Source organism: Dermochelys coriacea, chromosome 17 (assembly GCF_009764565.3).
Source record: "Dermochelys coriacea isolate rDerCor1 chromosome 17, rDerCor1.pri.v4, whole genome shotgun sequence".
NCBI lineage: Eukaryota > Metazoa > Chordata > Testudines > Dermochelyidae > Dermochelys > Dermochelys coriacea.
Window position 1 is genome coordinate 3684400 of NC_050084.1, and position 27803 is coordinate 3712202.

Below are 27803 nucleotides of genomic sequence, written 5' to 3' on the forward strand. Positions count from 1 at the left end.
GTGCAAGAATTTTCAGCCATGTTTAGAGATTAAATATCTTGCATCCTTTGCCCCGATATTGCAGAGAAAGCAATTCAGAGCACTGGAGCAAAAGTTTTATTCCAATTCACCACCTTCCTGCATTACCTTATATTAAGGTCCTGTTACTTAAAGACCTTATTTACCCCAAACCACCTATATAAAATGGGCTATTCCCTTGCAGAGGGAATCCTGAGGCTTTGAAATCTTTAGCTGGAAGGTGCCATGTAAATGCTTATCAGCTACTGCTTAGATTACTCAGGAAAAAGGGAGGAAACACTAAGACTAGTACAAGTTTTAATCATTAGGCTATTGAACAACAAGATCAGACTTAACAGAAAATTGTTCCCTTACATTAACAGCACAGACTAGGCACTTCAATGGAACCAAATGGGAATAACTCTACAACTTAGTGCAGTAAATATTGAGAAGTTTGGCACTAGATTTAGTACCTTTACTGAAAGTGCTTGGTGGTATATAGTAGCAGAGATCACATTAAAAGTTTTTTTTCCCCAATGTTTAGGTACAGCTTTTGACACTGTCATAAGAATGTGCTGTGATATTAAGTCTGATGAAGGCTGGTCTGGTCTTCATGCTTTTTGGTTAGTGACTTAACCTATTGTACCTACTTGTAACAGTATCGGTGGTTACCAAGCAGCCTTTTCTTGAGCCACCGCCTTCCACTTACAACTGGGTTTTGGAGAGATGAAGTCAGCAGCAGCAGAGTTAGTTTTTACCATCCAGTCCACAAAAACCTGTTTCTTGGTCACTACTTTAAAAAAAGGTACCTGGTTGGGGTTTTTCACCCTCCAATTGTGTTCAGCTGAAGGAAGCCCAGCTCCTTCCTTGCCCCCACCACAGAATGCTGTATTGGTCAAAGACAGCCACATATTACTAGGCCAGCTCAAGACAGGCTGGCTTGGAATTAGCTTCCAGGGTTGCAAGTCTTTTCCAGCTGCAAGGGGTAGGCTAATGGAATATCCATTAAGGCATTTGCCATTAAGCAAAAAAATAAATTCACTGCAGTCCTGTACTGAAGAGGAATTATAAACGGCATGACTCTCGCACTACTTACGCTGATACCTGGTGCGTAGTCTGGAAATCCCTCAGCCAGTATAGAGGTAAAGCCAATAAATCCGTACTGTTGTCTATTCAGGTGGGATCTTAGTTCAAAGACTCATATCCTGATGTTCTATATAGACAGTAATGCTGGATGATAAAGACTATGTCAAAGGTGATGGAGAAGAGACCCAGTCCAAACTTAGTTGGATCTCCAAAGATTAACTTCCATTCATCTGTCAAAAATAAAGTTAGTCTGAAAATCTGCATCGTTACTCACATTAACTGATTTAATATAGACTTAAAACTGGTCTTGGCCATCCCTTGACTTTTAAGGATAATGGCTATCCTATAGTTATGGGTCTGAGATAAATCATTAAAGTTTATTACCGTAGGTTGTTACTAAAATGGTTTATTTTTAACAGCACAGGTGTTAACTTTATAGTTTGTACGGTTAATGCAATAAGGTATTCTTTACTGCTGTACAGTTACAGTTCTGTGTAACTAAATAGCTTACATTAGAAGACAAACTTATTTACCACATTTTTATAGCACTGATGGCTGCACATATTGCCATGCAGGACACCTAGGTTTGGGAATGACCTTAAGTGGGTCTGGACTGGAAAGAAAGTGCTTTGTGGCAGGTTTTTCTTTAATTGAAAATGTAGGCCCTAAAAGACACTTCAATTCCATGCTTACCATTGTTGTAAGACTGCAAACACATCTGAAGGAGGCTGAAACTTCCACCAGTAAAATCTAGTAACACATTTCCAATGCTCCACCCTTCAGTACTCTTCCGCTGAAAATTCATGTATGCCTACAAGAGAGTTACAGAAGGGAGTCAGATCAAAGTGAATTTAAATATGCAGCATCCTTTGATCTTTACCTATAAAAAAGGCAAATATTTTTCAAGCAGTCAAACAAGCCAAAACTTTTTATTCTACCCCAGCAATAGAGAATTCTCCACTTATTTTGACCTCAGATAAGCAGATTGACCTTTCAATGCCTCAGTTAACCCCAGCTGTAAGAGAGAGCCTTGCTGGTTTAACAAGCTACAGTTTTCAGACATTGCAAGTTACTTGCATGTGTAATCAGCACAAGAGCCATCAATCAAGTGATTGGTTTTCTCACAATTCTAACATAGCATAGTCAGCATTCTAGAATCATATGCACTACATATTGAACCTACAGTGCTCTTCCAGGTAGCCTCCTATATTAGGATATGGCCTCTTGCTATCTGCCTGCGTTAGGAGACATTAGTGCCAGTTTTTACCTGTGGAAAATATTTTATCAGTGAGATTCCCAGTTTAATGTAAGAAAAGAAAAATAAGAACTGTAGCCATGTGATTTCTCCAGCTGCAGCCACGGACAGTGTGGTAAATGTGAAGATCCATGCAATCACAAGTAGCCCGATAGCAACTCTGGACACTCTTTGACTAGCTCGCTGAAAAACAAGACATTTTATGCATTTAGAATTCATTATACCCAGCTCCCTCCCACCCCAGTTACCATAGGATGCACAATGCTGAGCATAACACACAACCCAAGCCCATTGTGGAACTGGCTAGATTGACCTCTCCTCCTCCTTCTCAAGGATCCCCACATTGTTTTAGTATCATAATAGCTTGCTATAGGTTTAGGAAAAAACACTGCAATTTCCGAGTCACAATTCCCATGGAAATCTTGTTCACAATGTTAGCATCCAGGAGGAAGGGGTCAAAGTCTTTCTGCAATGTTTTTGTGGGACTTTTATTACTCAATTCTAAATTAAGACTATTTGTGGGGCTTTATGCTCATAATAGCCTATGCGAGATGGGCACAGAGAAGCTTCCAAAGTCGCTTTTGCCACATACCCTGACCTTTCCTGAAAGCATCCCATTTTGGTAGAGGGAGCAAGGAGCACACACACACCCCTCTTTCACAACTTGGTAATCCAGAAGAGGTATGAATATTTTTTTCCCCACCTAGCATGTTTACTGCCTGTAAGTGATCATCCAAACACATTTTGTAATTGGGAAGGCAGTGAACTGAGCACAGAAGTGGATCCCCAGAAGAACTCCCAGATTCTGCCACTCCGCAGGGCTTTGTAAGAGTAATACAAATTGTGCCCATATTTTCCCTGTAATGGAAATAGTATTCTGAGAAGGATGTTGAGAATTAATGTTTGTAGAGTGCTGTGAAAATGAAGAACCCTATAATTGCTAGGTATAATTGCCTCAAAGCTTAAACATAATCAATGGTTTTGGCTCCATTTGGACTATAAGAATATCATAGGTAAACCCACCTCATATATACAGCACTGAAATATTGTAAAGAGAGTTAAAGCTACTGCATGGAGACTGAAGAAAACATCATTGCTGTCCACAGGGTTCACTCCATTGGGATACTGGCGTAGGAACTGCTCCTGTGTATTAAAAACCCAAGCAAGTCAGCTACCATAACTCTGTTCTACAAGTAATGAAATATTTCATTGAAACAACAAGTGCACTTACCTTGATGTAGGCAATCCAGAAAAGTCCTACATTAAATACACTGTATGCTATGAAACCAGTGAGGTTTAACGCTATGTAGTCAAAGCTTAATCCAACAACACTAAGAAAGAAGAAAAAAAAAAAAGACACCACTTTACATGTAAAGATTCATCTGCAGAGCAGTATGGTCAGTACCATAGAGGGACAGATTTTCTAGAACTAGAAGGTTCTGATTTAAGTGCTTTTTACAATTACTGTCCCAAGCAGAAACTGGCCATACCGCTTTATAAAAAGTCATTTGTACACAGTGAGGTTGCCCCTCACACATACTATACATTTTGATAGCGTTTACAATAAAGTTTACTTTCAAAATTCATATTCCTATGTTATCTTCCTCAACTCCATACAACTGCAATGAATCAGATAGCATTTTAAATTAGATCCACAACCAGAAGCATTACATCAGAAGGAGTCCATTCCTGCTGCCCACTGTTCTGTCCTCACATTCCAGGTAAGAATTTTAAACTTTTATAGACAATCATTTGTTCACTCACTGAGATAAGAACCTCAAGTCAGAGGCAAGATAACCGGTCATTGTTGAAGGCATGCATTCTAAATGAATTGGTTAGAAATACAGTGTCTTCTACAACCATGGGGGAAAAAAAATCTTGTCAACCATCCATATTATGTCATGGTTTAGCGTTAGGTCACTGGAGGATGCACTTAAAAGTTCCATTCTCCCTCCAATTCATGTGCTATTGAAAGTTCATCAGGGCTCAAATTCACATGTAGTCACTTGCACTACAGTGTGTGTGTAGTGAAGCTGTGTGGTCTCCCTCCAAGCCAGAAGGAGCCACTCACTCTGCCCAGGTGGGCGGAGCCAGACCCACCTTGTCCTTCCTATCAGAAGTGGATAGATGGGACAGGAGTATAAAAGGCAGAGCTCCAGCTCAGTTGGGTCTGAAACAGTGAGGGAGATAGATGCATCCTGCTTGTGAAGGAACCTGTGTCTGCAGGGGAGCTGCCAAAACTGCCGCTGGCCACCTATCCTGGGGAGACAGAGGACACCCCTTCGATCTAGGTACACCCGGAGGGGAGGAAGTGGCCCAGGACAGCTGACTAGTCTGCTGTAGCACTGCCTGAAACATCAGTGCGTTGCAGCTAGATTCCCCACTGACAGACCGCTCAGATTGTTAGAATCAGATCCAGTGTGGGTAGGCCTGGGTCTCCCTACCACCCCACCCCACCCCAATGTAGGCCAGGTGGTAGGTGTTAGCCTACTGTCATCCAGAGCTAGGACAACAGGTTAGCCCTGCCCTTGCCTGAGCCCATAGACTCTGGGGTTCTTCCCTGTTAGACCAGTCAGGACGATAACGCCTGATCTGCTAATTCCCCCAGATACTAGGCAGTGATACTGATAATGCAGTGAGGCCTCCCTCTGACCCAAAAGGGGAGGGACAACCACACCACCACTGCAGTGTATTTTAAACACACTCCCATCTTTCCAGTAACTTATTCACATGGCAACTGAAATTGATGTGATTGAGATTAGAGGTAAATTTTACAAAAGCACTTGGGTGACTTGAAAATAGGTCTTTGGTTCTTAAGTCAATTAGGCATTTAGAAAGTTACTCTAGGTGTTTAACATGCAAAAAAACCGCACTCCCTGCCCTGGAGTAGGCTGTATGTTTTACATATTGGACCAGTGCCTAGTAGAAAGAGGCTACCACAGTATGTATGTACGTACACACACACACACCATGAATAAGGTTAAGTTTTAGTCACAAGTATTTTTAGTAAAAACAGATGGTCACAGGACGGAAACAAAAATTCAAGGCCCATGACCTGTCCATGACTATTACTAAAGATACCGTGACTAAAATGTGGGGACAGCGTGTGGCCCAGGTCCCCAGTGGGGGCTGGCTCCCTTCCTGGCTCTGTGCTCTCTTCTGCCCCCACAGCAGCAGAGTGCATGTGTGGGAGGGGGCAGGGGCATGAGATGGGGTGAGGCGGGCTCTGGGTGGCACCTACCTGGGGGCCTCACCAGAAATAGCGATATCCCCCTTGCTCAGCTGCTAGGCGGAGGCATGGACAGGCAGCTCTGTGCACTGCCTCTGCCCAGGGCACCGCCTTTGCAGCTCCCATTGGCTTGCAGCACTGCCTGGCCATGCCTTCGACTAGCAGCTGAGCAAGGGAGATGTTGCCACTTCCGGGGAGCCCCCAAGGAAAGTGCTGTGCAGAGCCTGCCTCACCCTGTCCCATGCCCCCATCCCCTTCTACACCCACATTGCTGCTATGGGGGCGGAGGCCCGAGACTACCCTAGCAGTGGCCAGTATGCCTGGCGCAGGGGCTGCCTCTGAGCCAGGTGCACCAGCTGCTGCAGAAGTCACTGAAGTCATGGAATACAGGACCTCCATGACAAACTTGCAGCCTTAATCATGAATAAGCATTCATTTGAACAGGTGAGAAGTTGTGGAGTTAAGCAGAATTGTGACTAGGGGAAATTACCCTCCTACACATACATAATAGACATGATCCAATTTCCATAGAGATGAGTCTGTTCAGGGAGGCATACATACTAGTGAGTGCATTTTTCTTTGAACCCTATTCCTCAATTTTTTTTAGCTACAAAATTGCCAGTATGTTCATGAGGCTACATGGGCTCCCTCTGATGGTGAATTTAAGATCTGAAGAGTCCATTATTGTGCTTAAGGGGAGAAAGAAGGGTGGGGGGGACCCCATATATTGACAGGTTATTTCTCCAGCAAGGAGAGTTGTTTTGTTTGGGTGTTTTTGGCATTTTTAAGTCTTTTAGTGAGTTACGTCTTGATCCTGCAATCAGAGCTACACATATGAACTGCTGCCCATTGACTTCAATGATACTTTGCAGGGGTCCATTTGGGCAAAACCAATTGCAGGGTCAGCACCTTGGAGTTCGACTCAGACAGCTGTTAGGAAAGTAGCCTTCTAGGAAAGGTACTTGAGCTTGCAACAAGAGTCTTTATATTTCTAATCAATTCAACTGCAATATTACTGATGTTAATGGACTCTTGTGATAATGGGGTATGGTTCTCTTCTTTAATGGGAATTAACTACATTAAGGGGATCTCTGACAATTCCCCATCCTACTCAGAAGCCAGTCCACATGACCATTTGTATCATTGCTAAGAAACTCACACATTTCACAGCTAGTCTCCTTACCTTTTTCGTCGCCAGTTTTCGAAAACCTGAGGGTAGAAGGAAATCGACCAGGCAAAGAAATAGATCCAGCCAGTCACCTGGTCTATAATCCTCACTGTGTTACTATGAATCACTTGGAATCGAATCCTGGGGCTGCAAAGGAATTTGTACTAATCAATCAGTTTTTAAACAGTCAGTATATTCTCTACACTTTTCCACAGATCATACTCCTTCATTCTAATTTGTGGGGGAAAAAAAAAAAAGTCAGTTACTCAAAATTTAGGGTTGGTTTTAGTAGAGCAATAAAGCTTTCTTCCTTGTCACACACCCTTGTGGTCTTTCCAAGATTTCTACAAATCCTAGTGATGTTTTGCCTACCCTCAATCCTCCTCTATTCTGTCATATTTTCCCCTCCCTTATACAGGCCTTCTGAAGCCTCTCATCTTCCTCTATTGCTTCCATGCCTCTTAGTATGTTACTGTTGTGGTTTTACTCTTCATGCTTGGCAAGCAAAGCCTTATTATCTGGCTTGTCTTGTGTTCCTGGATACGTTGTGATGGTAAAGATAGCCATGATCAAGACACACAGTTAAAAGCAGAAGTGAAATGAGGAAGTGACAAGATCATGCATCATCCAGCGAAGCTGTGGTATTAACGGCAACAAGCAAATGCAACTCAGCATTCCCCAGCTCACCAGTTTCTGATATCAAGGAAGAAAGTTCCACCTGTGAACACATGATTCCTTAAGAGACTCTTTAAGCAGGAAGATTTGTGGATGTGCTAAGTACTTGTGGCTTGCCCTGAAGTCTTGTGAAAGCTGTGGGTGTGCAGAGGAGAGTCAGGCTGTTAACATTCAAGGATATGAATGTCAGACTCAGAAGCATGTTAGCAAGATAAGCATAGCAACAAAGCAGTAGCCCACAGAGTTTAGGGCCAAATGGTATCCAGCTTGAGTAGTGTTGTCATGCATGCTCGGAGACTTTTCTTGTGTGTGGTTTAGAGTATGCTGCTGAACCCAACCTATGAATGCTTAGGTTTCATGATTCCAAGATACAGAAGCTACCAGTACCACTTCACTTATCTCAACACCATGGGGGGGGGGGGTGGAGAGGGGAGAGAAAGAGACAAGAGAAGATGACTGACTGTTAGTTAATCAAGGGAATTTGCAGTGTAATTAGTAGGATACTGGGAGATGGTGTAGGGGTGGGGGAAATTATTATATTACTTTGGATACCAAGGAGTTGCACATGCTCTGGGTTGAATTGTAGTTTAACTCACCCAGTTTCATTGGCATTACTGGCATGAAGATAAACTGTAACTTGTCCAACATCTTTAGCTTTCGCTTGAAAGCTTGAATTTAGACCTGCAGGCAATATTACCTGTCAGACAAGGAAAAAAGGTTACATGTAACAACTACTCACCTGTTTTTAATGAGGCCAGACTAGGACCAATTGTAAGCTTTAGCATAAGGTCTGAAGTCAGTTTTGTTACTCACTTGATCGGGTAGTTCAACAATGGTTCCATTTTTTGACGAATATGTGATATTAAATGTTATCACCAATGTCTCATTTAATGGGGCACTGTGAAGACAGACAAGTTAAATGAAGCCTACAAATCCATGTGTTTAAAGGAGGTTTCAGGCCTTCTGGGAGAATTCAGATTCCATGCAGCTTAGGCGATATTGTTTTGGATGGACCACATACAATTTACACTTAATCACTTGTGGCACCAACATGATACTCTAGAAACAGATACTGTCCTTTACTGACAAATCAATCTTAACTGGATAGAACTTGTATGTGTCCCTTTGTGCAGCCACTAGTCAATTCTAACAGGGGTTTGAAAGATGGATAAACACTTTTAAAAAAGAGGTCCGATATTTCCCTATTTCTCCTCCCACTTGGTAAACATCCCACCAATCCCCACCACTGCAGTCTTCTCTGAAGTCTTCCTCCCTCCCCGCACAAGTCATTTCACATTGAGAAGAACTTTCCATTCTTGGGAAAAGTCTCACTATTAGTGAGACTGAGAAAATGAGCACTGGACTATAGTAAATATCTACTCCACAGCTACAGTGTGTGTTTCAGCTCTGAGATGGCTACACTTCTGTGCTGGGAACAGTGACACCTGTTCAATTTATAAAACATTTAGGTGTCCTTCTAGATAAACTTGTACATGAAGCATGTTTTTGTTAGGTTCATAGTAGTTAGAGCTGGAAGAGACTGAGTCCATCTTCTGGCAAATGCAGAATTCAATACCACAACAGAGGACATATGAACTTGAATCTTACATCTAGCCAAACTTATTGATACAAAAATACAGACTGTTATCTGAGCTCGTACCTAATGGTGAATTTTCATCCCCATGGAGGGGCCAGTATGAAGGCAATGTTCCACAGCTTAAGTGGAACAGTGGCCTTGTACTAACTCACTGCACACAGATGAAACTCACCTGAAGTCAGTGATTTAACCCTCCAATGGTGGGGGTTCACAGACCATGTCTAGGGGGTCCGTGAAAGGTTGTCATAACCATAGAACAGTGGCTTTCAACCTCTGGTCCACAGACCCCTGGAGATCTGCAGACTATGTCTAACATTTTCAGAGGGGCATGCACCTAAATTTTAATTTTTTTGGGGGGTTGCAGGGGAGAGCCCACAAATGAGAGAAGGTTTAAAACCACTGCCCTAAATGAACAAAGCCACCTCATCTTTCCTGCAAATGTAGTTAGTTATCTGAACAAGTCTTGTCCATTCTCTGTTCTGATGCCTGTGGGTGTATCTGGTTGTAACAAAAGCAGAGAATTAAAGGAAGTGAAACTGATGTTCTAACTCACCTTAGAGTCACAGTGACATTTGTCAAGCTACCCTTTTCTACTGAAACCACTTCAGGGACAGAGAGCATGATGGCTCCTTCTGGAAAAAAAAAAAACATTAAAGCTTAGATTTCTACAAAAGGAATTCTCCTTCCTGAAAAAAGAGGAATTGTTTTCCTGTGTGGCGGAAGAAAGCAATTTGAGACTACAAACCAATTAGACAAGCTCCTGGGGTGGTTAGCATGAAAGGTTAGAGTGGCAGACAACTGACTAGCAACAGTGTAGAAGTAAGCATCAGCACTTTTTCAAGTGACTGAATAATTCTGAGACAATAATGAGAAAAGTGCAGACTGAAAACAGTAAATGGGCCAAACAATTATCTCCTGGCACACATACATTACACACATGCAATTAGTTATAAATACTTTAAACTCTAAGCTAATTATAAAATGCTAAGTGTTATTGTTTCTTACTATGATCAGCAATGGATCCTAATTATCTGTAAGAATCAGAACTCTTTAAAATTGCTACATGATCCACACGAGCTGTCAAGGTTCCTTCCCCACTCTGAAGTCTAGGATACAGATGTGGGGACCTGCATAAAAGACCCTCTAAGCTTATTCTTACCAGCTTAGGTTAAAAACTTCCTCAAGGTACAAACTTTGCCTTGTCCTTGAACCCTATGCTCCCACCACCAAGCATGTTAAACAAGGAACAGGGAAAGAGCCCACTTGGGGGGATTATTGGGGGGGGGGGGGGGAAGATGTCTCCAAGCCCTACACCCCCTTTCCTGGGGAAGGCTTGATAAAAATCCTCAATTTGTACAGGTGAGCACAGACCCAAGCCCTTGGATCTTAACAACAATGAAAAAGCAATCAGGTTCTTAAAAGAAGACTTAATTAAAGAAAAGATAAAAGAATCACCTCTGTAAAAATCAGGATGGTAAATATAGGGTAATCAGATTAAAAAAAACACAGAGAATCCCTCTAGGCAAACCCTTAAGTTACAAAAAGACACAAACAGGAATATACATTCCATTCAGCACAGCTATTTTACCAGCCATTAAACAAAAGAAATTAATGCATTTCTATCTAGATTACTTACTAACTTTTTACAGGAGTTCTGAGCTGCATTCCTGATTTTTTCCCAGCAAAAGCATCACACAGACAGACAAACCCTTTGTTCCCCACCCCTCCAGCTTTGAAAGTATCTTGTCTCCTCATTGGTCATTTTGGTCAGGTACCAGCAAGGTTATCCCAGCTTCTTAACCCTTTACAGGTGAAAGGGTTTTGCCTCTGGCCAGGAGGGATTTAAAGGTGGTTACCCTTCCATTTAGATTTATGACACAAGCCCAGCAGAATACCAAGAAATTCAACAACTTCAGCTTGTTATCCTGCCCTTGCAGTACTCGGGCAACATCTTACTATTGTGCTTCAAACTGTTGCCATTGAAGTGTGTACTATGCAACAATATTCAGATAAGGCAACTAGAAATAAGATTATGCTTTTCTTGCTTGTCAGTCACTTTATTTAACTGACTAGGGTGTGGTTACATTTCATATACAAGCAAGTACTACAGTATAGCTCAGCCTCCGACAGACAGTTTTTCCACTCCCCTGCCCAAATTCTGACATATGCCTAAAGCCTGACCAGGAACTCACCACACATACCTGCTAATATCAGAAGCTTATAAAAGCTAAGAATAAAGACCTCTTATCTTAATTAGGGGAGAAAGAGAAAAGTGGTATTTTAAATGCAATTTTTAGAATTCTTTTGTTAAAATTCTATATATTAGAAGTGACTGAATTTGGTGGTCTTATCTTGTAGACACTTTTGGCACCTATAAACCAAATAGCTAGCACAGATAGGATCACCAAATTCATCACTGACTTCAGTATGATGAGAACTAAACCTCTAGAGTCTAGCCCACTGACCTACCCTAGTCACTTACATCAATAATGAAATAAGTCACTGTGCAGTCACCACAAAACAGTCTGAAGGGAATATATAAAGGGAAGTAAGTTTCCCAACACCACAACAGCTGGAGCAATTCTTTATTAGAAATTGTTACACCAAGCCAATACCCTTAAACACACCACTATTTCACACAGGTCACCTTTAACAGGAGGCCATTTGGTTTTCAGCACAGATACCCTTTTATTTTACAGCCATTTTAGCTAATACATAACAGACGGCTGATCTGGTGCACAGCTAGATAAGCTTTCCTATTTGGAAGACACTTACCACAAAGTTTTAGCAATGAGAGCGAAAAACACAACACAGAGAGAAGTAGCCATCTTTTCACCATCATGCTATTCTTCAGACAGCTACAAAGCAAACGAAAGGAAGTTTTGTTTAGGCTCCTGCATAATTTCAGCAGCAGGACAGTCCCATCGAGCACTCTTTTTCCCCACTGTGTCCTGCATCCTTTCATCTCACCCATCACTTCCCCACACACCATGGCCAGCCCAGCACTGCCCCTTCACCTCCACACCTAGCCCCCACCCATCCCAGGGGCTGGGGCCACCTTGAGCCTAGCCTGTCAAGCTCCCACTCACCACCCTGCATCACCATTTCCAGGGGCCAGGGTACCTGAGCCTGGAGCCCTCCCTTCCCCAGCCCGCTTCGCCACCATGCCTAGCCCACACCCAGCCCAAGGGACCCTGAGCCTAGAGCCCTTCCCTCCTCTCCACCATGCCTAGCCCCACACCCACCCCAGGGGCCCCTGAGCCTAGAGCCCTCCCGCCTCTCCACCATGCCTAGCCCACACCCAGCCCAAGGGACCCTGAGCCTAGAGCCCTTCCCTCCTCTCCACCATGCCTAGCCCCACACCCACCCCAGGGGCCCCTGAGCCTAGAGCCCTTCCCTCCTCTCCACCATGCCTAGCCCCACACCCACCCCAGGGGCCCCTGAGCCTAGAGCCCTTCCCTCCTCTCCACCATGCCTAGCCCCACACCCACCCCAGGGGCCCCTGAGCCTAGAGCCCTCCCGCCTCTCCACCATGCCTAGCCCCACACCCACCCCAGGGGCCCCTGAGCCTAGAGCCCTTCCCCCCCTCCACCATGCCTAGCCCCACACCCACCCCAGGGGCCCCTGAGCCTAGAGCCCTTCCCCCCCTCCACCATGCCTAGCCCCACACCCACCCCAGGGGCCCCTGAGCCTAGAGCCCTTCCCCCCCTCCACCATGCCTAGCCCCACACCCACCCCAGGGGCCCCTGAGCCTAGAGCCCTTCCCCCCCTCCACCATGCCTAGCCCCACACCCACCCCAGGGGCCCCTGAGCCGAGAACCCACCCCACGCGTCCCCCCTCACATCTCCTCAGCCACCCCAGCGCTCTAGGTAGGGAGGGGGAACAGGAGGGGTGTCTCAGCGCCCCGGCCCCGGCGAGGGGAAATGGGGGAGGGGCGAGGAGGGCTCACACCGGCGCGCCCCCTCGGTCCCCATGGCCACGCGGCGCAGAGCATGCCGGGACTTGTGGTCCTCATGGGGGGCCCCCCACTCCGCTGTACGCCCCGAGGGCGGAACAAACCCCCTGGAGAAACGCCTACCCGCTACCGCGGGCCGCTGTGTCCGACTGGCGCTCTTCCGGCTCCTTCCTCCCCTCTGAGGCGACCTCCTATATCAGGCCTCCCCCTGGCTCCCTCTCGCGTGCCGTAGAGCGGCGGTGGCCGCCCCCGGACGCCATCTTGGGTGTGGCATCTGGTCCTTGGGGGCGCTAGCGATGGCCGGGGGCGGGGGGGTCTCGCTCTTGGTTTAATTAAAGTCTCGTTTAAAACTCTTTAGATACGGTTCTTGCTGGGGTGGGCCCTGGGAAGCGCCAGACGTGGGTCGCGGGCCGGCGTCTTGCCACACTCAAGATGGAGGCTCCACTCGCCCCCCGGCTCTACTCGGGCAGCGGCTCCCTCCTGCTGTGGCTCCGAGGTTCGCAGTTCAAGGGTCAGCGCAGCCCAGGGCCTAGCCCAAGCCTGCCTGCAGCTGGATTTAACCCTCAGGTGGCTGCTGCTGCTGCCCCAGGCCCTCCAGCCCTGGCCTGCCATGGGAGCCCGGAGCCAGTTGGACCTGTGCCCTGGTACTGCCTGTGCATAGGGCAGAGACCTGGGCACCCTGCAGGTGGAGAGACGAGTAACCGAGAGCCACCCCAGGGAGCAGGGCTGGAGAGTGGGAGCCAGGCTGCAGGGCTGAGTCTCTGCACCGCTCCCTTACTGCTGCCTGTGTGTTGGGTGCTCACTTGGGCAGCAGGCACACTGAACGCATCCCAGTGGTGCAGGAAGTGGCAGCTGCCACAGGCCAACACAAATGATGGCTGATAACCAAGCTATAGGGCTGAGTCCATGCGCCACACCTGGAACTGTGTGTGTGTTGGGCATAGATCTGGGCACCACCTCAGTTAAGGCTGCCTTGGTCGTTGAGACAGAGCAAGGGCATATTGTGACCCAGAGCTGTTCAAGGGAGACACAGGCACAGGCTGATAGCCCGGCTGTTGGAGCACAGGTGAGAGATAGCTCAAGACAGAGACATTGTGTTTTTCCAACTCAGCTTTGTACCACCATGTTATGTCAGCTTCAATGACTTATCAGCATTGTTTTAATGCCTTGCAGGATGCCGCTTGGCTCTTTAGGAAAAAAGGGAAAGGAGGCATGTGTGTCTGCCTGTATATCTGAAATCTAATTTAAAAAACTTCTCTTGTGCTGTATGAAAAAGCCAAGCCAAGTAAGAGTAAAACAGTCTGTTTCTAGAAGGGTCAGTTTTTAAAACATCATGGTTAGGTACCTAAATGGTTAAGTCAAATGAAGACAGAATTAGTGTTGATTAGTGTTTCTGGCTGTCCTGTAATCAGTGTGCAGTGGTTGTGTAGCTGTATTGGTCCCAGGATATTTGTGAGACAAGGTGGGTGAGGTAATATATTTTATTAAGTTGGTCCAATAAAAGATATTACCCCACCCACCTTGTGAATACCAATGAATACTTTTTTTTTTCCTAATGATCTGTGGAGTTTCAAAACAGACATAGCTCTGAGCACTTTCTGAAATGGCACCATAGTTAGCTGCCGTAGCAGACTTTGCTCTAGCATGATAGAGTGAAACTTACAGCCCAAAACCAAGTTATGTACTTCGCTTGAGAATCTAGAAAACAGCAGAAAGCCCAGATACTTATACCATATTTATCAGAATCTTAGAAAAACCTAAAATAGATCATTCCCTGCCCCTTGATCTTGTATGTGATGCTGCTTCACAGGGAACAGAGGCAAACTGCCCTAGCCCATTTTGCACTTTACTTCGGGAGACAATCATTAACTTTATCAGAGCACTGCTTAAGTAGGGCATGGTGTGTTAGAAAGAAGCAACAAAATCCTTTCATCTTAAGGGGCTTCTGGTCCATTGCATCTATTGATGCATCCTGGCAAAAACCAGGGCAGAAAGATGGAAGGTACATCTCTATGCTCTGAATGGACTTGTTATGATCCTAGCCCTTGACTTTTTTAGTAGTAAAGACAGGCACTACAGAAAAACAAATAATAAGTAATAATAATAACAGCAGGTAAACATCTTCTTTGTTTATCAAAGTTACATGTTAATAGAATAATTCATATCTATTTGTGTGTTGGTAATTAAACTTTAGTTTCTAATGTATATTATTTAGCCACAAATCGTATAAATTAGTATGTGTTGAAACTTTGAACTACATAGTAGTAACTCGGTAATTCAGCTATAGTAATAGTATATTGTTAAGCTAAATAATAGATGGTGTTCACTTCTAGCTATTGTTTCACTGCTTAAGTAAATGCAGTACATGAATCTAGTAGATTATGTCTCAACACCCTCATAGCTGATTTTATGGTTGCAGGGAATGGAGCAAGATGTCCAGAGAATAATAAAAGCCTTGAATGAATGCCTTGCAGCTTTTCCCCAGGAGCAGCTTCAAAGGGTTAGTCGCATTGGTATTTCAGGACAAATGCATGGGGTTATGTTTTGGAAAACAAACCAAGGTAATGTCCATCTTTTGACATGTTTGCTATAAATATTGTAGTATAGAAGCTAAATGGCAGGAGCCATGGAAGATGGATCTATTGATGTTTGAGATCATTTTTAGTTCTGGAATAATCTGCAGAAAACTGCCATAAAACATCTTGATATTTTATGAAATATAATGGTCAGAAAAAGTCCTGTTAAACATGCATTTCTCCTTAATTGTAGTAGACAGTCATTTACAACCACTCATTCCGTTTAACCATGTTCTTTGTTGACATACTAATTAAGGATCTGATCTTGTGAATCCTTATGTGAGTAGTTCCAGTGAAGTCAACAGGGCTATTCACTTGAGGAAGGTTTTGCAGGATTGGGATTCGGAAGGGAATTGGGCCTTTACAATTATCTATCAATTGTCCTCTGTTTGTTACCAAATGAAATGTGCTTATGGAACACACAGTACTCTTTTTATCCCATTCCCCACATCAGCCATTTTACTAGTTGTTTCCCAGTGAGTTGTCTGAATACCTTTCAGTAATTCCTCTTCAGGAGAGGTTACTGAGTCTATCTTGCTGTGGAAAGTTAGCTAGCCTTACACTTTATGGAAATGTACATAGCATTACCCATTCTGCTCTGGAATGTTGTTTTTAAAACCAGTTTGAACGCAAAATACGAGGAGTGAAATTCAATAAATATAATATTTGAATTGATGTCAGATGTCTTTAAAAAGCCCAAAACATTAAATGAAATGGTTTTCTGATAAGCCACAGGTGACAGATGCACAATACTCTTATTGCTGTTGACTCCATGAGTATCTGGGAAATGGAAATGCAATTCTGCATGTGTAAGTAGTTGTAGGATCAGCATCCAAGTCACAAGCAACCAAATCGACCTCTGTGACTTATTCACATAGGCTCCAATTCTGCAAATACTCAAGTAAATGTCAGGTTTCAGAGTAGCAGCCGTGTTAGCCTGTATTCGCAAAAAGAAAAGGAATTTGTTAGTCTCTAAGTTGCCACAAGTACTCCTTTCCTTTTTTCAAGTAAATGTGTAGCTGCATGCATTTGTTTACAAGATTGGGGTCTTAGATTGTAAACTCTCTAGGGCAGGGATTTTAATATAGATTTTTCTCAGCTACACTAGTGTAAATCCATTTTGGTCAGTGGCATTACTCTGGCTTTCAGAATCTGGCTTCCATGTCTTTATTCTCTCTATAACTCAAAATACACACCTATAGGCAATAATAAAAAATATGAAATAATAATAGCTAATGTTGAACTCCCTAGTTGAAGCAGAGATTTGCTGTAGACCATAAAACTGATTTTCCGAAAGTACTGGTCATTGTCAGATATTGGCAGGATTTCAATTGCTTTAAGAGATCCTGAACTATTCACCACTGTGATTTTATTTTAAATACTAAAACCATCACCAAGGAATACATCCAAGGGCTGATGGATTCATGGTCTGTTGCCTACTTTCTAGCTGTCCCATGAGTGCTGCATAACAAAACCTCATGACTTCATCAGCCACATAAATTCTCATGTGGAGGTCCTTTAATATTTCATTTCAGAAAGCCATATGTCACTTTTTGTTTTAAATTTCTGTATTCAACAAAATGAAGGAGAATGTTTGTTTGCTCTCACTACTTTGAGTAGATTAAGTGAAACCGCATACTCAACGTTGCACATTACATTTTTAATGGAATCATTTAGGGTTAGCTTTGTGGTTAATAACAGTTCTTAGAATCAATTTGAAAACTAGAAAAATAGATGAAGTTGAAATACAGTTGAAATAGACTTAAAGGAATGGGTATCAAAGGAAAGGAAATAAGACAGAAATGGACTTTGGACACGTCACATAATACTATAACTTTTACATTTTGTTTAAAGTTGCTCTGTGTAAGTAAAATTCAGGAGCTGTATCAAAGTTTCAATTCAGGCTAGTGGAGGCACTGGTCGTCATAGAATGATGCCTTCTGCCATGTTTGGTATAAGCTCCCTCTCTGCCAGTGCGGCTTAACTTCTATGGGTGACAGCCTCACTCCCACTGTGGCGCCTTTATGTAAAAGGGCTGGAGCAGTGTAAAGGGTCCATAAAAGCCCTCCATCTGGCCAGGGGATAACTTCCCTAGCACAGGAACTGTGCAAGACGCCTGTAAGCTGCCTTCCTAGGACTCTTTCACGACGCCCAGTGTAGGGAACACACTGGGGTGGGGTTGAGGGCACAGAAGTGGAGCATCAGCATGCAGAATTGTGGAGATTCTGGGCAGCCCTGGGTGGCTGGCATAATTTAGACTGGCCCCTCCAGGTGGCCTAGGATTGTGGGGGTGCAAAGGTAACTTAGAGGCACAGCACAGAATCCCACCTTTTGTATTTAAAATGAACAAGATAGGGATTACCCTGGCAATGAAACTAAAAAGAATATTGAATCAATATAAATCCTAATGAAGGCAGTCCACCTTCTCTGTGAGGCTGTGTTACAGAGCTAGGATGTTCTATGAGGCTGTGTTACAGAGCTAGGATGCCATGTACTCTTTTCTGCGTGGTGGTTACATGTCCCTGTTGATAGTTATATTATTGCTTGATAAACCCAGATGATAAACATATATAACTATATAAAAGTTATATATGTAAGTGATATATAACTTTAACTTTTATATATATTATATAAATGATATATGCCATCATGTGCCAACAATGCCCCTCTGCCATGTACATTGGCCAAACCGAACGGTCCCTACATAAAAGAATAAATGGACACAAATCGGACATCAGGAATGGTAACGTACAAAAGCCAGTAGGAGAACACTTCAATCTTCCTGGACATTCTATAACAGATTTAAAAGTAGCTATAAGTGAACAAAAAAACTTCAGAAACAGACTTAAAAGAGAAACAGCAGAACTAAAATTCATTTGCAAATTTAACACCATTAATTTGGGCTTGAATAGGGACTGGGAATGGCTGGCTCATTACAAAAGCAGCTTTGCCTCTCCTGGAATTGACACCTCCTCCTCTATTATTGTGAGTTTACTACATCCACCCTGATCGAATTGGCCCTATCAACACTGGTTCTCCACTTGTGAGGTAACTCCCTTCTCTTCATGTGTCATTCTATAATGCCTGCATCTGTAATTTTTCACTCCATACATCTGAAGAAGTGGTTTTTTACTCACGAAAGCTTATGGCCAAATAAATCTGTTAGTCTTTAAGGTGCCACCGGACTCCTTGTTGTTTTTGTGGATACAGACTAACATGGCTACCCCTGATACCAGATGTAAGTAGTACTTTGTATTAAAAAATAGACATATTCATGAGCTAGCTATGTATGAAATTGAGCCCAATGTCAGAACGAGCGTAGATATTTCTAGGCTAGAAAATGACACATCCAAGTCAAATTCTTAAAATTTGGGCTCAAGTGATTGATGGATTCCAGGGTAGAAGGGATTATTGTGATCATCTAGTCTGACCTCCTGCGTAACACAGCCCATACAACTTTGCAAAATAATTCCTAGAGCATATCTTTTTGAAAAACTTCCAATCTTGATAAAATTGTCCGTGTTGGAGACTCCACCATGACACTTATTAAGTTGTTCTAATGGTTAATTACTTTCACTGTTTTAAAAAAAAATATTTACACCTTATTTCCAGTCCAAATTTGTCTAGCTGCAACTTCCACTCATTGGATTGTCATGTTATATCTTTCTCTGCTAGATTGAAAAGCCCATTATCAAATATTTGTTCCCCATACCTATAGACTGTCATCAAATCCCCCCTGAACTCTCTCATTGTTAAGCTATGTAGATTGAGTTCCTTGAGTCTATCTCTACGAGATATTTTTTTTTTAGTCCTTTAATTGTTTTTGTGGCTCTTTTCTGAACCCTCTCCAATTTATCAACATCCTTCTTAACTTGTGGACACTAGAACTGGACACAATATTCCAGCAGCAGTTGCACCAGTGCCAAATACTGAGATAAAATAACCTCTCTGCTCCTACTCAAGATTCCCCTCTTTATGCATTCAAGGATTGCATTAGCCCTTTTGGCCACCACGTTTAACTGGGAGCTCATATCCATTACTTCCCAGGATAGAGTCCCCCTCCCCACCCCCCCATAAGCACGACCTGCGTTCTTTGTTCCTAGATGTCCTACATTTACATTTAGCTGCATTAAAACGTGTAGCATTTGCATGCAGTTCTAAAAGTTCAGTGCGGTTCTAGCAGCCTTTTGCCCCACTTCTCAGGGTGCTGTATGTTTTTGGTGGGTCATGCTCAGTTTAAGATGTCACATGCTGTTTTATCTCAATCTGTGCCATGGATATTATGGGTACTAGGAGGACAGAGATAAAGCCTTTGGACAGAATGTTTGTGTTTTTCTTCATCTCAGGGTAACTGGCTTTGTGGCAGATTATTCAGGGCTGGAAAATATGATTGGTTAGTTTGACTAGAGTCAGTACTGCCCTATTTTTTTGAAGTGTTAAATGTGTTTCTTTGTAGAATAATTTGAGTCACAGGAGTTGAAAGGTGCCAGACAAATTGCAAAAAGAAAAGGAGTACCCGTGGCACCTTAGAGACTAACAAATTTGTTAGTCTCTAAGGTGCCACGGGTACTCCTTTTCTTTTTGCGAATACAGACTAACACGGCTGCTACTCTGAGACAAATAGCAGTTAATTATGCTGTGCTTCTCAAATACTGCCGATTTCAGGTTGCAAATGGACCGAGAGTGGAACTGGTCACACCTTTCAGCCTGGAGAAGTCAGTCATCTGATTACGTGGCAAGATGGCCGCTGCAGCAGCAGTTTCCTCTCTTCTCTTCCTCAACCACAGTCACATCTAAGCGTGGCTACAGGATTTGGATGTGCCACAATCTACTGGTATTTGAAGAACAGGTAGAAGCACTGTAACTTCAGCTGTATTCATTAGATTTTCCTATCATGCCATTTCATTAGCAGTTTCTTGGCTGGAATTTAAGCCAGTCAGTGTTCTTGTAGAAGGCTAATACCAGTTCAGGGTCTGCAGCTGTATATTTCTTCCTATCTGTCATAATGCACCAGCAGGAGGAGACCTGTGAGATGAAGCAGAACTTCCCTTTAATCATAATATTAATTAAATGGCTAAAGATCATTTCAAATGGAAGTATTAAACATTAACCATATACAATTGAGTTTGTGATATTCTCTCATCCTTCTAATAAAAAATACCACAGAACACTTAACAAGAAAAGAAACAGCTCTGGTTATACATGAACGGAAACATCATCAGTTAATATAATTTGAACCCTATAGTTGTGCTTTAAGCATAGTTCCTATATATACTTATGAAAATCTAAAATATGTTGGGGGAGTTGCTTTGGGCCAATTCCTGCAATGTGTTAAGAAAATTGGGCCCTACATTAGCTGCTGTTCCCTTCCCTTTTAGGCACTAAGCTGTCCTACCAAGCCTCTGATGAGGTTTTATACATAATCTGCTGGATTGTCACAGGCTTTGCATGGGACAGTTTTTCACTTACAACTTGTCTTCAGCCATAGCAGGGCGTAGAATCCACAAAATCTTTCCGTAGATTCTGAAACCACTTCAGCTTCAATAAGCTATTACATCTCCCAAACTGTCACCGTCTTCCACATCAAATAGGAGTTCCGTTTTGCTCAAAGGAATAAAAGACTCTTGATCTTGCATTCCTCCTGAAGTTTGTTTAAATGGTATCTGGAACACGGTTGATCTCTCCACACTCGTTTTTATACTGTTATTTTCATCCTTGGTACTTTTGCTTTAATGCATATATTGAGCACCCTAATTCAACTAGATGGAATTAAGATTTTTTCAGATGCTCCAAAGCTGAGAGCTTTCTCTCTTTATAACAGGCTTTGCAACTGTGCACTTTGCCACAAAGAACTTGTGTGTATTAAAACTGTTTCTCCCATCTCCCTGAAGGAGTGAGTATTATGCATGGTAACACACCATAAATCCAATTCCATGGAAAAACTAGGACTTGATCACTGAGGCAGTCTTTATAGTTGGTTTCGTGCAATTTTGATTGTGAGACTCTGCGTGCTTCTAAAGTTCTCTGGAGTGATAGAAGCAATCTTGTTTTTTTTTTATAAAGGATGCAGTTACTGATGGGACAGAGTCAATGTAATATTTTACTAATATTAAGGAGCCTTAGGAATTACTCGTCATTGTCTTTACTTAATACTGCTCTGCATCATTTGACTTTCATGGCAAAGATAAGAAAAGAGATAATACCTATCTTATTTATTTCCTTTTATATACAGCTAGGAATTCAGCAATACTCATCTGCAACAGTGTAATTAAGTTTTATTGCAAAGTAACAATTCACTGAAGAACATTAGACACACTTTTTTCATTTTTTTTCTATTTTTCTTTAATAAGCAGCTTTTTTGTTTTCCCTCAGATACTCACTGTTAAATCATTTTTACAGTAAACCTCAAGTACCCTATTCAGAATATTTGGAAAAGATCTAATTGTATTATTGGCCTCAAAACCAGGTGCCAATGGAGTAACTGCAGTGTTGGAGGAATATGCTAGAGATGGTTGAAAATTTTTGCTTGAAAGGTTTCTTTATCAACAAAAAATGCTTTTTTTTAATTGAAACAAATCTTTGCAGGGAAATGTCTGATTTCTATGAAATTTTTGAGTTGCCAAAAATGATTTTTTTTCCTTAATTCGGATTTTTGGTTTTTCTATAAAAACCAAAAAGTTTTGAAGAAAGATTTTGACAGAAACAATTATTGTAGTATAACGTTTTTTGTGGGGAGGAAAAAATGTTTCCTAACCAGCGCTAATAGACACTTGTTTTCTAAGGATTTTTCTTGTTCAGTTAATTAACATATGTTTCCAGAAGGTTTCTTTTGTCATGTGTTTTCATTTTTTTCCTGAATATCAACTACAAATGGAAATGGTTGGCAAGTGGATGTTTAACAAAGCAGCTGTTGTTTTGTTGTTAAATAGCCCAGATTTTCTGAAGCCTTTTGATGCAGCTGGTACCATCCACGATTACGTGGTTGCCATGTTGTGTGACCTGGAAAGGCCATTGATGTCCATCCAGAATGCTGCCAGCTGGGGATATTTTAATTCCAGAAGTAAAAGCTGGAATACTGAGATGTAAGTGACAGTCATCCAATGGATTTTATTTATTGTCTGCCCCAGATGGGGTGAATATTCCTGTAGACCATAAGTATGACTATAGCCCAGGAAGGGGTGATTGAAAGCTGCTGTGTCTTGATGGTTGTTTGACCCTTTGCTGAATGAGTCTGTGTGACTCAGTGCAGTTTGTGGTGGGCAAGTATATCATATAAAACCTCATCACTGTTGGCAGTCATTGGCATTGTCATTTTTAGAAACCCTCAGAAAAGGCATTATTGGCTGGCTCAGCAAAGAGGCCATGGATACTGAATTATTTGCTTCCTTCCTGCCGGGGTTCTCTCTAGGGCATGGATGAGGTACAGTGGTGGGACAGAGTGGGTCAACTGTCCATGCTCTATCTACATGGTACTGTCCATGCTTTATATACATGCTGGTTAAAGAGAATTTCACTCTTCATTGCCTTCAGCTGAGCTCTTTCATAAGCATTAAAATTTCCTCAGTGCCATTTAAAAGGTGTCAGACTACTGGGCATCTGAAGAGACACCAGTTTTATTCTTTTTTTTAAAAATGACTTGCTCTTCCAGGGGGTGGAGTCCAGGGCCCTATACATTTCAGGGATCAGTTTGGGCCACGACTCCAGGGTGAAAAGATCTTCTAACAGTGAAGGTAAAATATTTTCTAGCCCATTGAAAGGGTAACAGAACCTTGGATTTGTCTCACTGAGCTTTTTCTGACTTATTGTAGTGAGGTAGCCTATACTCATGTTGAAGTTTGTTTAAGCAGCTTGTTGTAGCTCACATATTCTGGTTTGTTTTTGACCTGCTAACCCTCTGCATGAGAGTTTTCTGGGAGTCAGTGTTCTTTGGCACTTGAAAATTGGTTATATGTCTGTTCTTTTGATTGTCCCTTACCACACTGCTTGGCTATGTGACTTTGGTGGGTTGAACACGTGATCCCTGCTAGATCAAATCAAGTATAAATGTAGGTGGATTTATTTAATCTTCTGGGCTATTTTGTACAAGGCTGTTTTAGTTTTTAGCCAACACAGCCAATGGAACTAGAAGTCTGAACTTGTCCAAGGCAGAGCTAATTGGGTGGGCAAAAGAGTCTGTAAACCCAGCAGCCACAAGCACATGGTCAGGCTAGCCTGTGACCTCAGGGATGTTCACATAGACAGGTTGCATGTTGTCGTATTGATTAATCCATCTGTGGGTGTGTGTATATATATATTTATTTTTTTTTGGTTGCAGTTTGAGAGAATCTGGCTTTCCCCTTGACTTGCTTCCTGAAGTGGGTGACCCTGGTGGCATTGCTGGGAGGATGCCCCATGACTGGCATGGAATACCAAAGGGAGCGGAAGTGGGAATTGCTCTGGGAGATTTCCAGTGCTCTGTTTATTCTTGTATGACTGAGAGGACTGATGCAGGTATATTCTTATACAGCTGGGACACAACAACTACAGTAGAACCTCAGAGTTGCAAACACTTCAGGAATGGAGGTTGTTTGTAACTGAACAAAACATGGTTGTTCTTTCAAAAGTTTACGACTGAACATTGACTTAATACAACTTTGAAACTTTATTCTGCAGAAGAAAAATGATGCCTTTAACCATCTTAATTTGATGCACAGAAACAGTTTCCTTGCCTTGTCAAATCTCTTTTTTAAACTTTTGCCTTTATTTTTTTGAGTAGTTCAGGTTAAGCGCAGTATTGTACTTGCTTTTTTTTTTTGGTCTCTTCTGCTGTCTGATTGTGTACTTCTGGTTCCAAATGAAGCATGTGGTTGACTGGTCAGTTTGTAACTCTGCTGTTTGTAACTCTGAGGTTCTACTGTAAGGCCTTTCAATAGGTCTGAGTACCAGTTTCTAGTCTGTGAAAGGACTAATAAAATTTTTCCATTTATACCATAGCACTCTTTTTTGCCTGTTGTTCCTAACTCGGTATTTATATTGTGCTCAACACCACGGTATGTGGATAACTTATTTTCCTCTTTCAGGGTAGCTTGCTAAAAGATGAAATCTTTTCTTTCTTGTGTTGCAGTTCTCAATATCAGCACCTCTGCTCAGCTGACAGTCCCCATGCCCTTGGGATTCCAGCCTCCAGAGACACCAGATTCCTTGTCAGCTGTTGCCTATTTTCCTTATTTTGATGGTAACTATCTGGCAGTGGCAGCATCACTCAACGGAGGAAATGTGCTGGCAACATTTGTGGATATGTTGGCCTGCTGGATGGCGGAGTTGGGTAAAGTATTTTGGGGATAGTCAAAGTTTAATATGTGAATTGGTCAGCAAGATATGAGGGACTGAGTCAAAGCAGCAAGTCTTGTACAGCAGTGGTTTTCAACCTGTGCTCTGCACCTCCATTCAAAATTTTTTAGGGGTCTGCAAATGAAATAAGGTTGAAAACCACTGTTGTACAGTATGTGTCAGCTGAGCAGAAATCATGAAGCACGTGATTTGTTCCCACTGTAGTGCTAGAATTTCCTACAACAATTAGGGGACACGCTGAGAACAACACTAACTGGAACCTGCATTTGGATTATGTCTGGGTTTTATTTTTGTTTCAAGCACTTAAGTGAGTGAGAATATCTTTGTGGGTTCCATTTCAGAAGGAAAAATTTTCAAAGGAAAAATTATAGGTCAATAAATCAGAAGTCAATCACTAATTTCCATGTTCATAGAGTCTATAAAGAATGACTTGATTATATTAATTGCCTTGAGTTGCAATTTTTGCAGAACTTTAAATGCTTAATGGACTTTAAAGAGCCAGGGTTAGTGCAGTATCATATAAGACAATCATGTCATTTCCCCAAAGTGCTTTAAAATGTGTTGTCACAACTTCTTTGATATCCTTCCCTTGAGTTGTCTCAGTGCAACAATAAATTCTAAAACCCTTCCAACCAATGCTTGAGTGACCTTTGCACTGTCAGTATAGGAGGTGGAGTCTGTGCTGATTGCCCTTATTAAAAAAAGGTCACTAGTTGGTTAGTTTCCAAACATGCAAGCTTATATTTACTGTTGCTTTTTCATTTAAATTGAGCCAATAGCTAATGTTTCAGAGAAAACTGTTCCATTATCGGAACTGCAGTGTTTATAATCAGAAAAGACTTCTTGGATCAAAATACTTTGGATGAGGAGAGTTGTATTCCTGCAAAAGTGATCTCCTTAGGGACAGAAGAAGCCAAATACACAGTGTTCTGTTGAGCCAACATACACCACTGAAACAGCACCCAGCATCATTAGCATACTTTAAGCCTCCAGCATTCATCTCTGACAGGTGAAAGGGTCACCAGGCTGACAAAATTAGTAACACCATTTTCTTTTGGCAGGGTATGATGTTCTAGAGTCCCGTGTCTATACACAAATGATCAACGCAGCCTTGGCCCAAAATGCTACCAGACTCTCAGTCTGCCCAACTGTATTTGGAGAAAGGCACATGCCTGAGCAACTGGCGTCTGTGACTAGTATTGCTGCTTCTGAGCTCTCTCTGGGTCATGTAACCAGAGCTTTGTGCCATGGGATCATTCAGAATCTGCATTCCATGTTGCCATTTCAACACCTAAAAGAGGCAGGAGTGAAGAGAATTCTGGGAAGTGGAAGTGCCCTTTCCAGGAATGAGGTGCTGAAGCAAGAATTGGAGAAAGTTTTTCCACTTCCTGTGATCTATGGAAAGGATGTGGATGCAGCTGTAGGCGCTGCTATGGTGATGCTGCACAGAAGATAAAATCTGTAGTTCGGGATTGTCTGATGCAAAGGTTTTTTTTCTGGACATATCAACACTTTCTTTCTGTTTCCTCATCATTCCTGATGTTGCTTTTACTCTACCATTCCACTCAGTATGGAGAAGAACAGCTTGCATTAATGTCGCTCTCTGGTTCCAAATGTACTCAGGGCCCTGCATGATCTTATGTTGTCATTCCTAATTGTGCAACAATTTACCATATGGAATTTGGCTGCATGAAGGGAAAAGCTCCATTACATTTGGGTTGAAGATAATATTTCATCACAGGCTTACTTTCCTGTTAGGAAAGAAGCCTGTGATGGCTAAGAAGAGCCAATGTCTGTTGGTAATGGCATCTGTAGCCTTTGTTAGAGATGTTTTGTGGTTAAACTATCTCTTTCCATATATATGTGTGCAACACATGGAGCCTAAAGGTGCTACTGTAATACAAATAAAATAATAATTTACCATATCTTATACATTGAAGAGTCTCTCTCTGAAGGGCTGAGCACCTTTTTGGCTCTTAAGTAACAATAAAATGTTAAGAAAAGCATAGAGGAGGGAAGGTGATAGGATCAGTGAAGTACATTGCTGCTGATCCAAGTTAGATTCATGACTAGCTCATAAATTACTTCAATGCTCCCGCTTCAGAGTGCAGATTGGCTACCAGCTGGGGGGTCAGGAAGGAATCTCTCTCATTATTGTTTTAATGCACAGTTATTTACAATAGTGTGTGTGGAGTGGCGCTTCCTCTGAAGCATCCAGCATTGGCAGGATATTTGACTAGATGGTTCATTGGGCTTTTCTTTTGTTCTAGAAAGGTTATAGTAACCATCCTGATAGATCCGTCCCCCTCTCTTCTTACCGCAATGTGACTTGAAGTACAATCAGTTGTTGCCAGTGAGAAGTGAAATGTGCTCACATGTGTCAGCCCAAGAAGGTTCTTTCAGGTTTCCTTGATATGTTCTATTTTAAGGAGTTTATAACTCTCTGCCTTTTATATATTGGAAGGAACTGAGCCTTGGCATAGCAATTTGCAGGCTGGATTAAAAACTTTTTTCAGTTTTGAGCATTGTTCATGTGAGCTTGCCATAAGTCTCTGGGTTTCTATCCTATGTGCCATGGTCCTAAAGCACCTCACTGATCATTCTACCCTCTCCTTTATTTTAAGGTAAAAGCATTTGTATTTTATTTTATCATCCAGGAGAAGTTGGACATGCATTTCCTTACTTGAGAGAGAGGGAAGTAAATAAAGTGGTTTCATATTATCTGTGTACAATTTTATTAACTAGAAGCATCTGTTTTAACTGAAATATGGACCTGCCTAGTCATCTTGTTCATTAGCAGCATCGAGACTGACTCATATTGTCTTAATGAGAAATCTGCTTCCTATCCCAGAGCTCTAAGTCCACAGTCTTTAATCCACTGCCTCCTCATGACCAATCTTTTCCATGTGGTGAGTAAAGAGCCACTGGTGTAAC

At 42.3% G+C, this 27803-nt stretch overlaps 2 protein-coding genes across 8 annotated transcripts; one reads left to right on the forward strand and one right to left on the reverse strand.

Moving 5' to 3' along the window:
* Positions 1–302: 302 nt before the first annotated feature.
* Positions 303–13437, reverse strand: CTNS (cystinosin, lysosomal cystine transporter). 4 transcript variants are annotated; one of them, XM_038375737.2, is made up of 11 exons: positions 13087–13437; positions 11783–11865; positions 9561–9639; positions 8224–8308; positions 8007–8107; positions 6751–6882; positions 3570–3669; positions 3362–3481; positions 2351–2521; positions 1777–1894; positions 303–1313 (listed from the first exon to the last, which is right to left on the reverse strand). In XM_038375737.2, exons 2-11 carry the CDS (start codon positions 11847–11849, stop codon positions 1183–1185), a joined length of 1104 nt encoding a protein of 367 aa, XP_038231665.1. In that variant the 5' UTR covers positions 11850–11865; positions 13087–13437; the 3' UTR covers positions 303–1182. The 4 variants fall into 4 exon arrangements, with proteins under 4 accessions (XP_038231665.1, XP_038231663.1, XP_043355465.1 ...); XM_038375735.2 differs by lacking the exon at positions 13087–13437 and adding an exon at positions 12832–13035; XM_043499530.1 differs by lacking the exon at positions 13087–13437 and adding an exon at positions 12865–13026.
* Positions 4533–27590, forward strand: SHPK (sedoheptulokinase). 4 transcript variants are annotated; one of them, XM_043499524.1, is made up of 7 exons: positions 4533–4629; positions 15383–15524; positions 20205–20388; positions 22469–22621; positions 23854–24029; positions 24643–24843; positions 25931–27590. In XM_043499524.1, the coding sequence occupies exons 2-7, from the start codon at positions 15386–15388 to the stop codon at positions 26323–26325; spliced, it is 1248 nt and encodes a 415-aa protein (XP_043355459.1). In that variant the 5' UTR covers positions 4533–4629; positions 15383–15385; the 3' UTR covers positions 26326–27590. The 4 variants fall into 4 exon arrangements, with proteins under 4 accessions (XP_043355459.1, XP_038231657.1, XP_038231658.1 ...); XM_038375729.2 differs by lacking the exon at positions 4533–4629 and adding an exon at positions 13383–14029 and having other exon boundaries at positions 24643–24753; XM_038375728.2 differs by lacking the exon at positions 4533–4629 and adding an exon at positions 13385–14029.
* Positions 27591–27803: the final 213 nt, after the last annotated feature.

What these genes read in the sequence shown, in the direction of transcription:
- CTNS (XM_038375737.2), bottom strand. Translation starts at nt 11,849, where the DNA reads ATGATGGTGAAAAGATGGCTACTTCTCTCTGTGTTGTGTTTTTCGCTC. An exon ending in TCTGGATTGCCTACATCAAG is followed by an intron (nt 3,482 to 3,569) that starts GTAAGTGCACTT and finishes TTTAATACACAG; the next exon opens with GAGCAGTTCCTACGCCAGTA. An exon ending in TTTGCAGTCTTACAACAATG is followed by an intron (nt 1,314 to 1,776) that starts GTAAGCATGGAA and finishes TATTTTTGACAG; the next exon opens with ATGAATGGAAGTTAATCTTT.
- SHPK (XM_038375728.2), top strand. Translation starts at nt 13,835, where the DNA reads ATGATGGCTGATAACCAAGCTATAGGGCTGAGTCCATGCGCCACACCT. An exon ending in GCCCGGCTGTTGGAGCACAG is followed by an intron (nt 14,030 to 15,382) that starts GTGAGAGATAGC and finishes TTATGGTTGCAG; the next exon opens with GGAATGGAGCAAGATGTCCA. An exon ending in CTGCTGGATGGCGGAGTTGG is followed by an intron (nt 24,844 to 25,930) that starts GTAAAGTATTTT and finishes TTCTTTTGGCAG; the next exon opens with GGTATGATGTTCTAGAGTCC.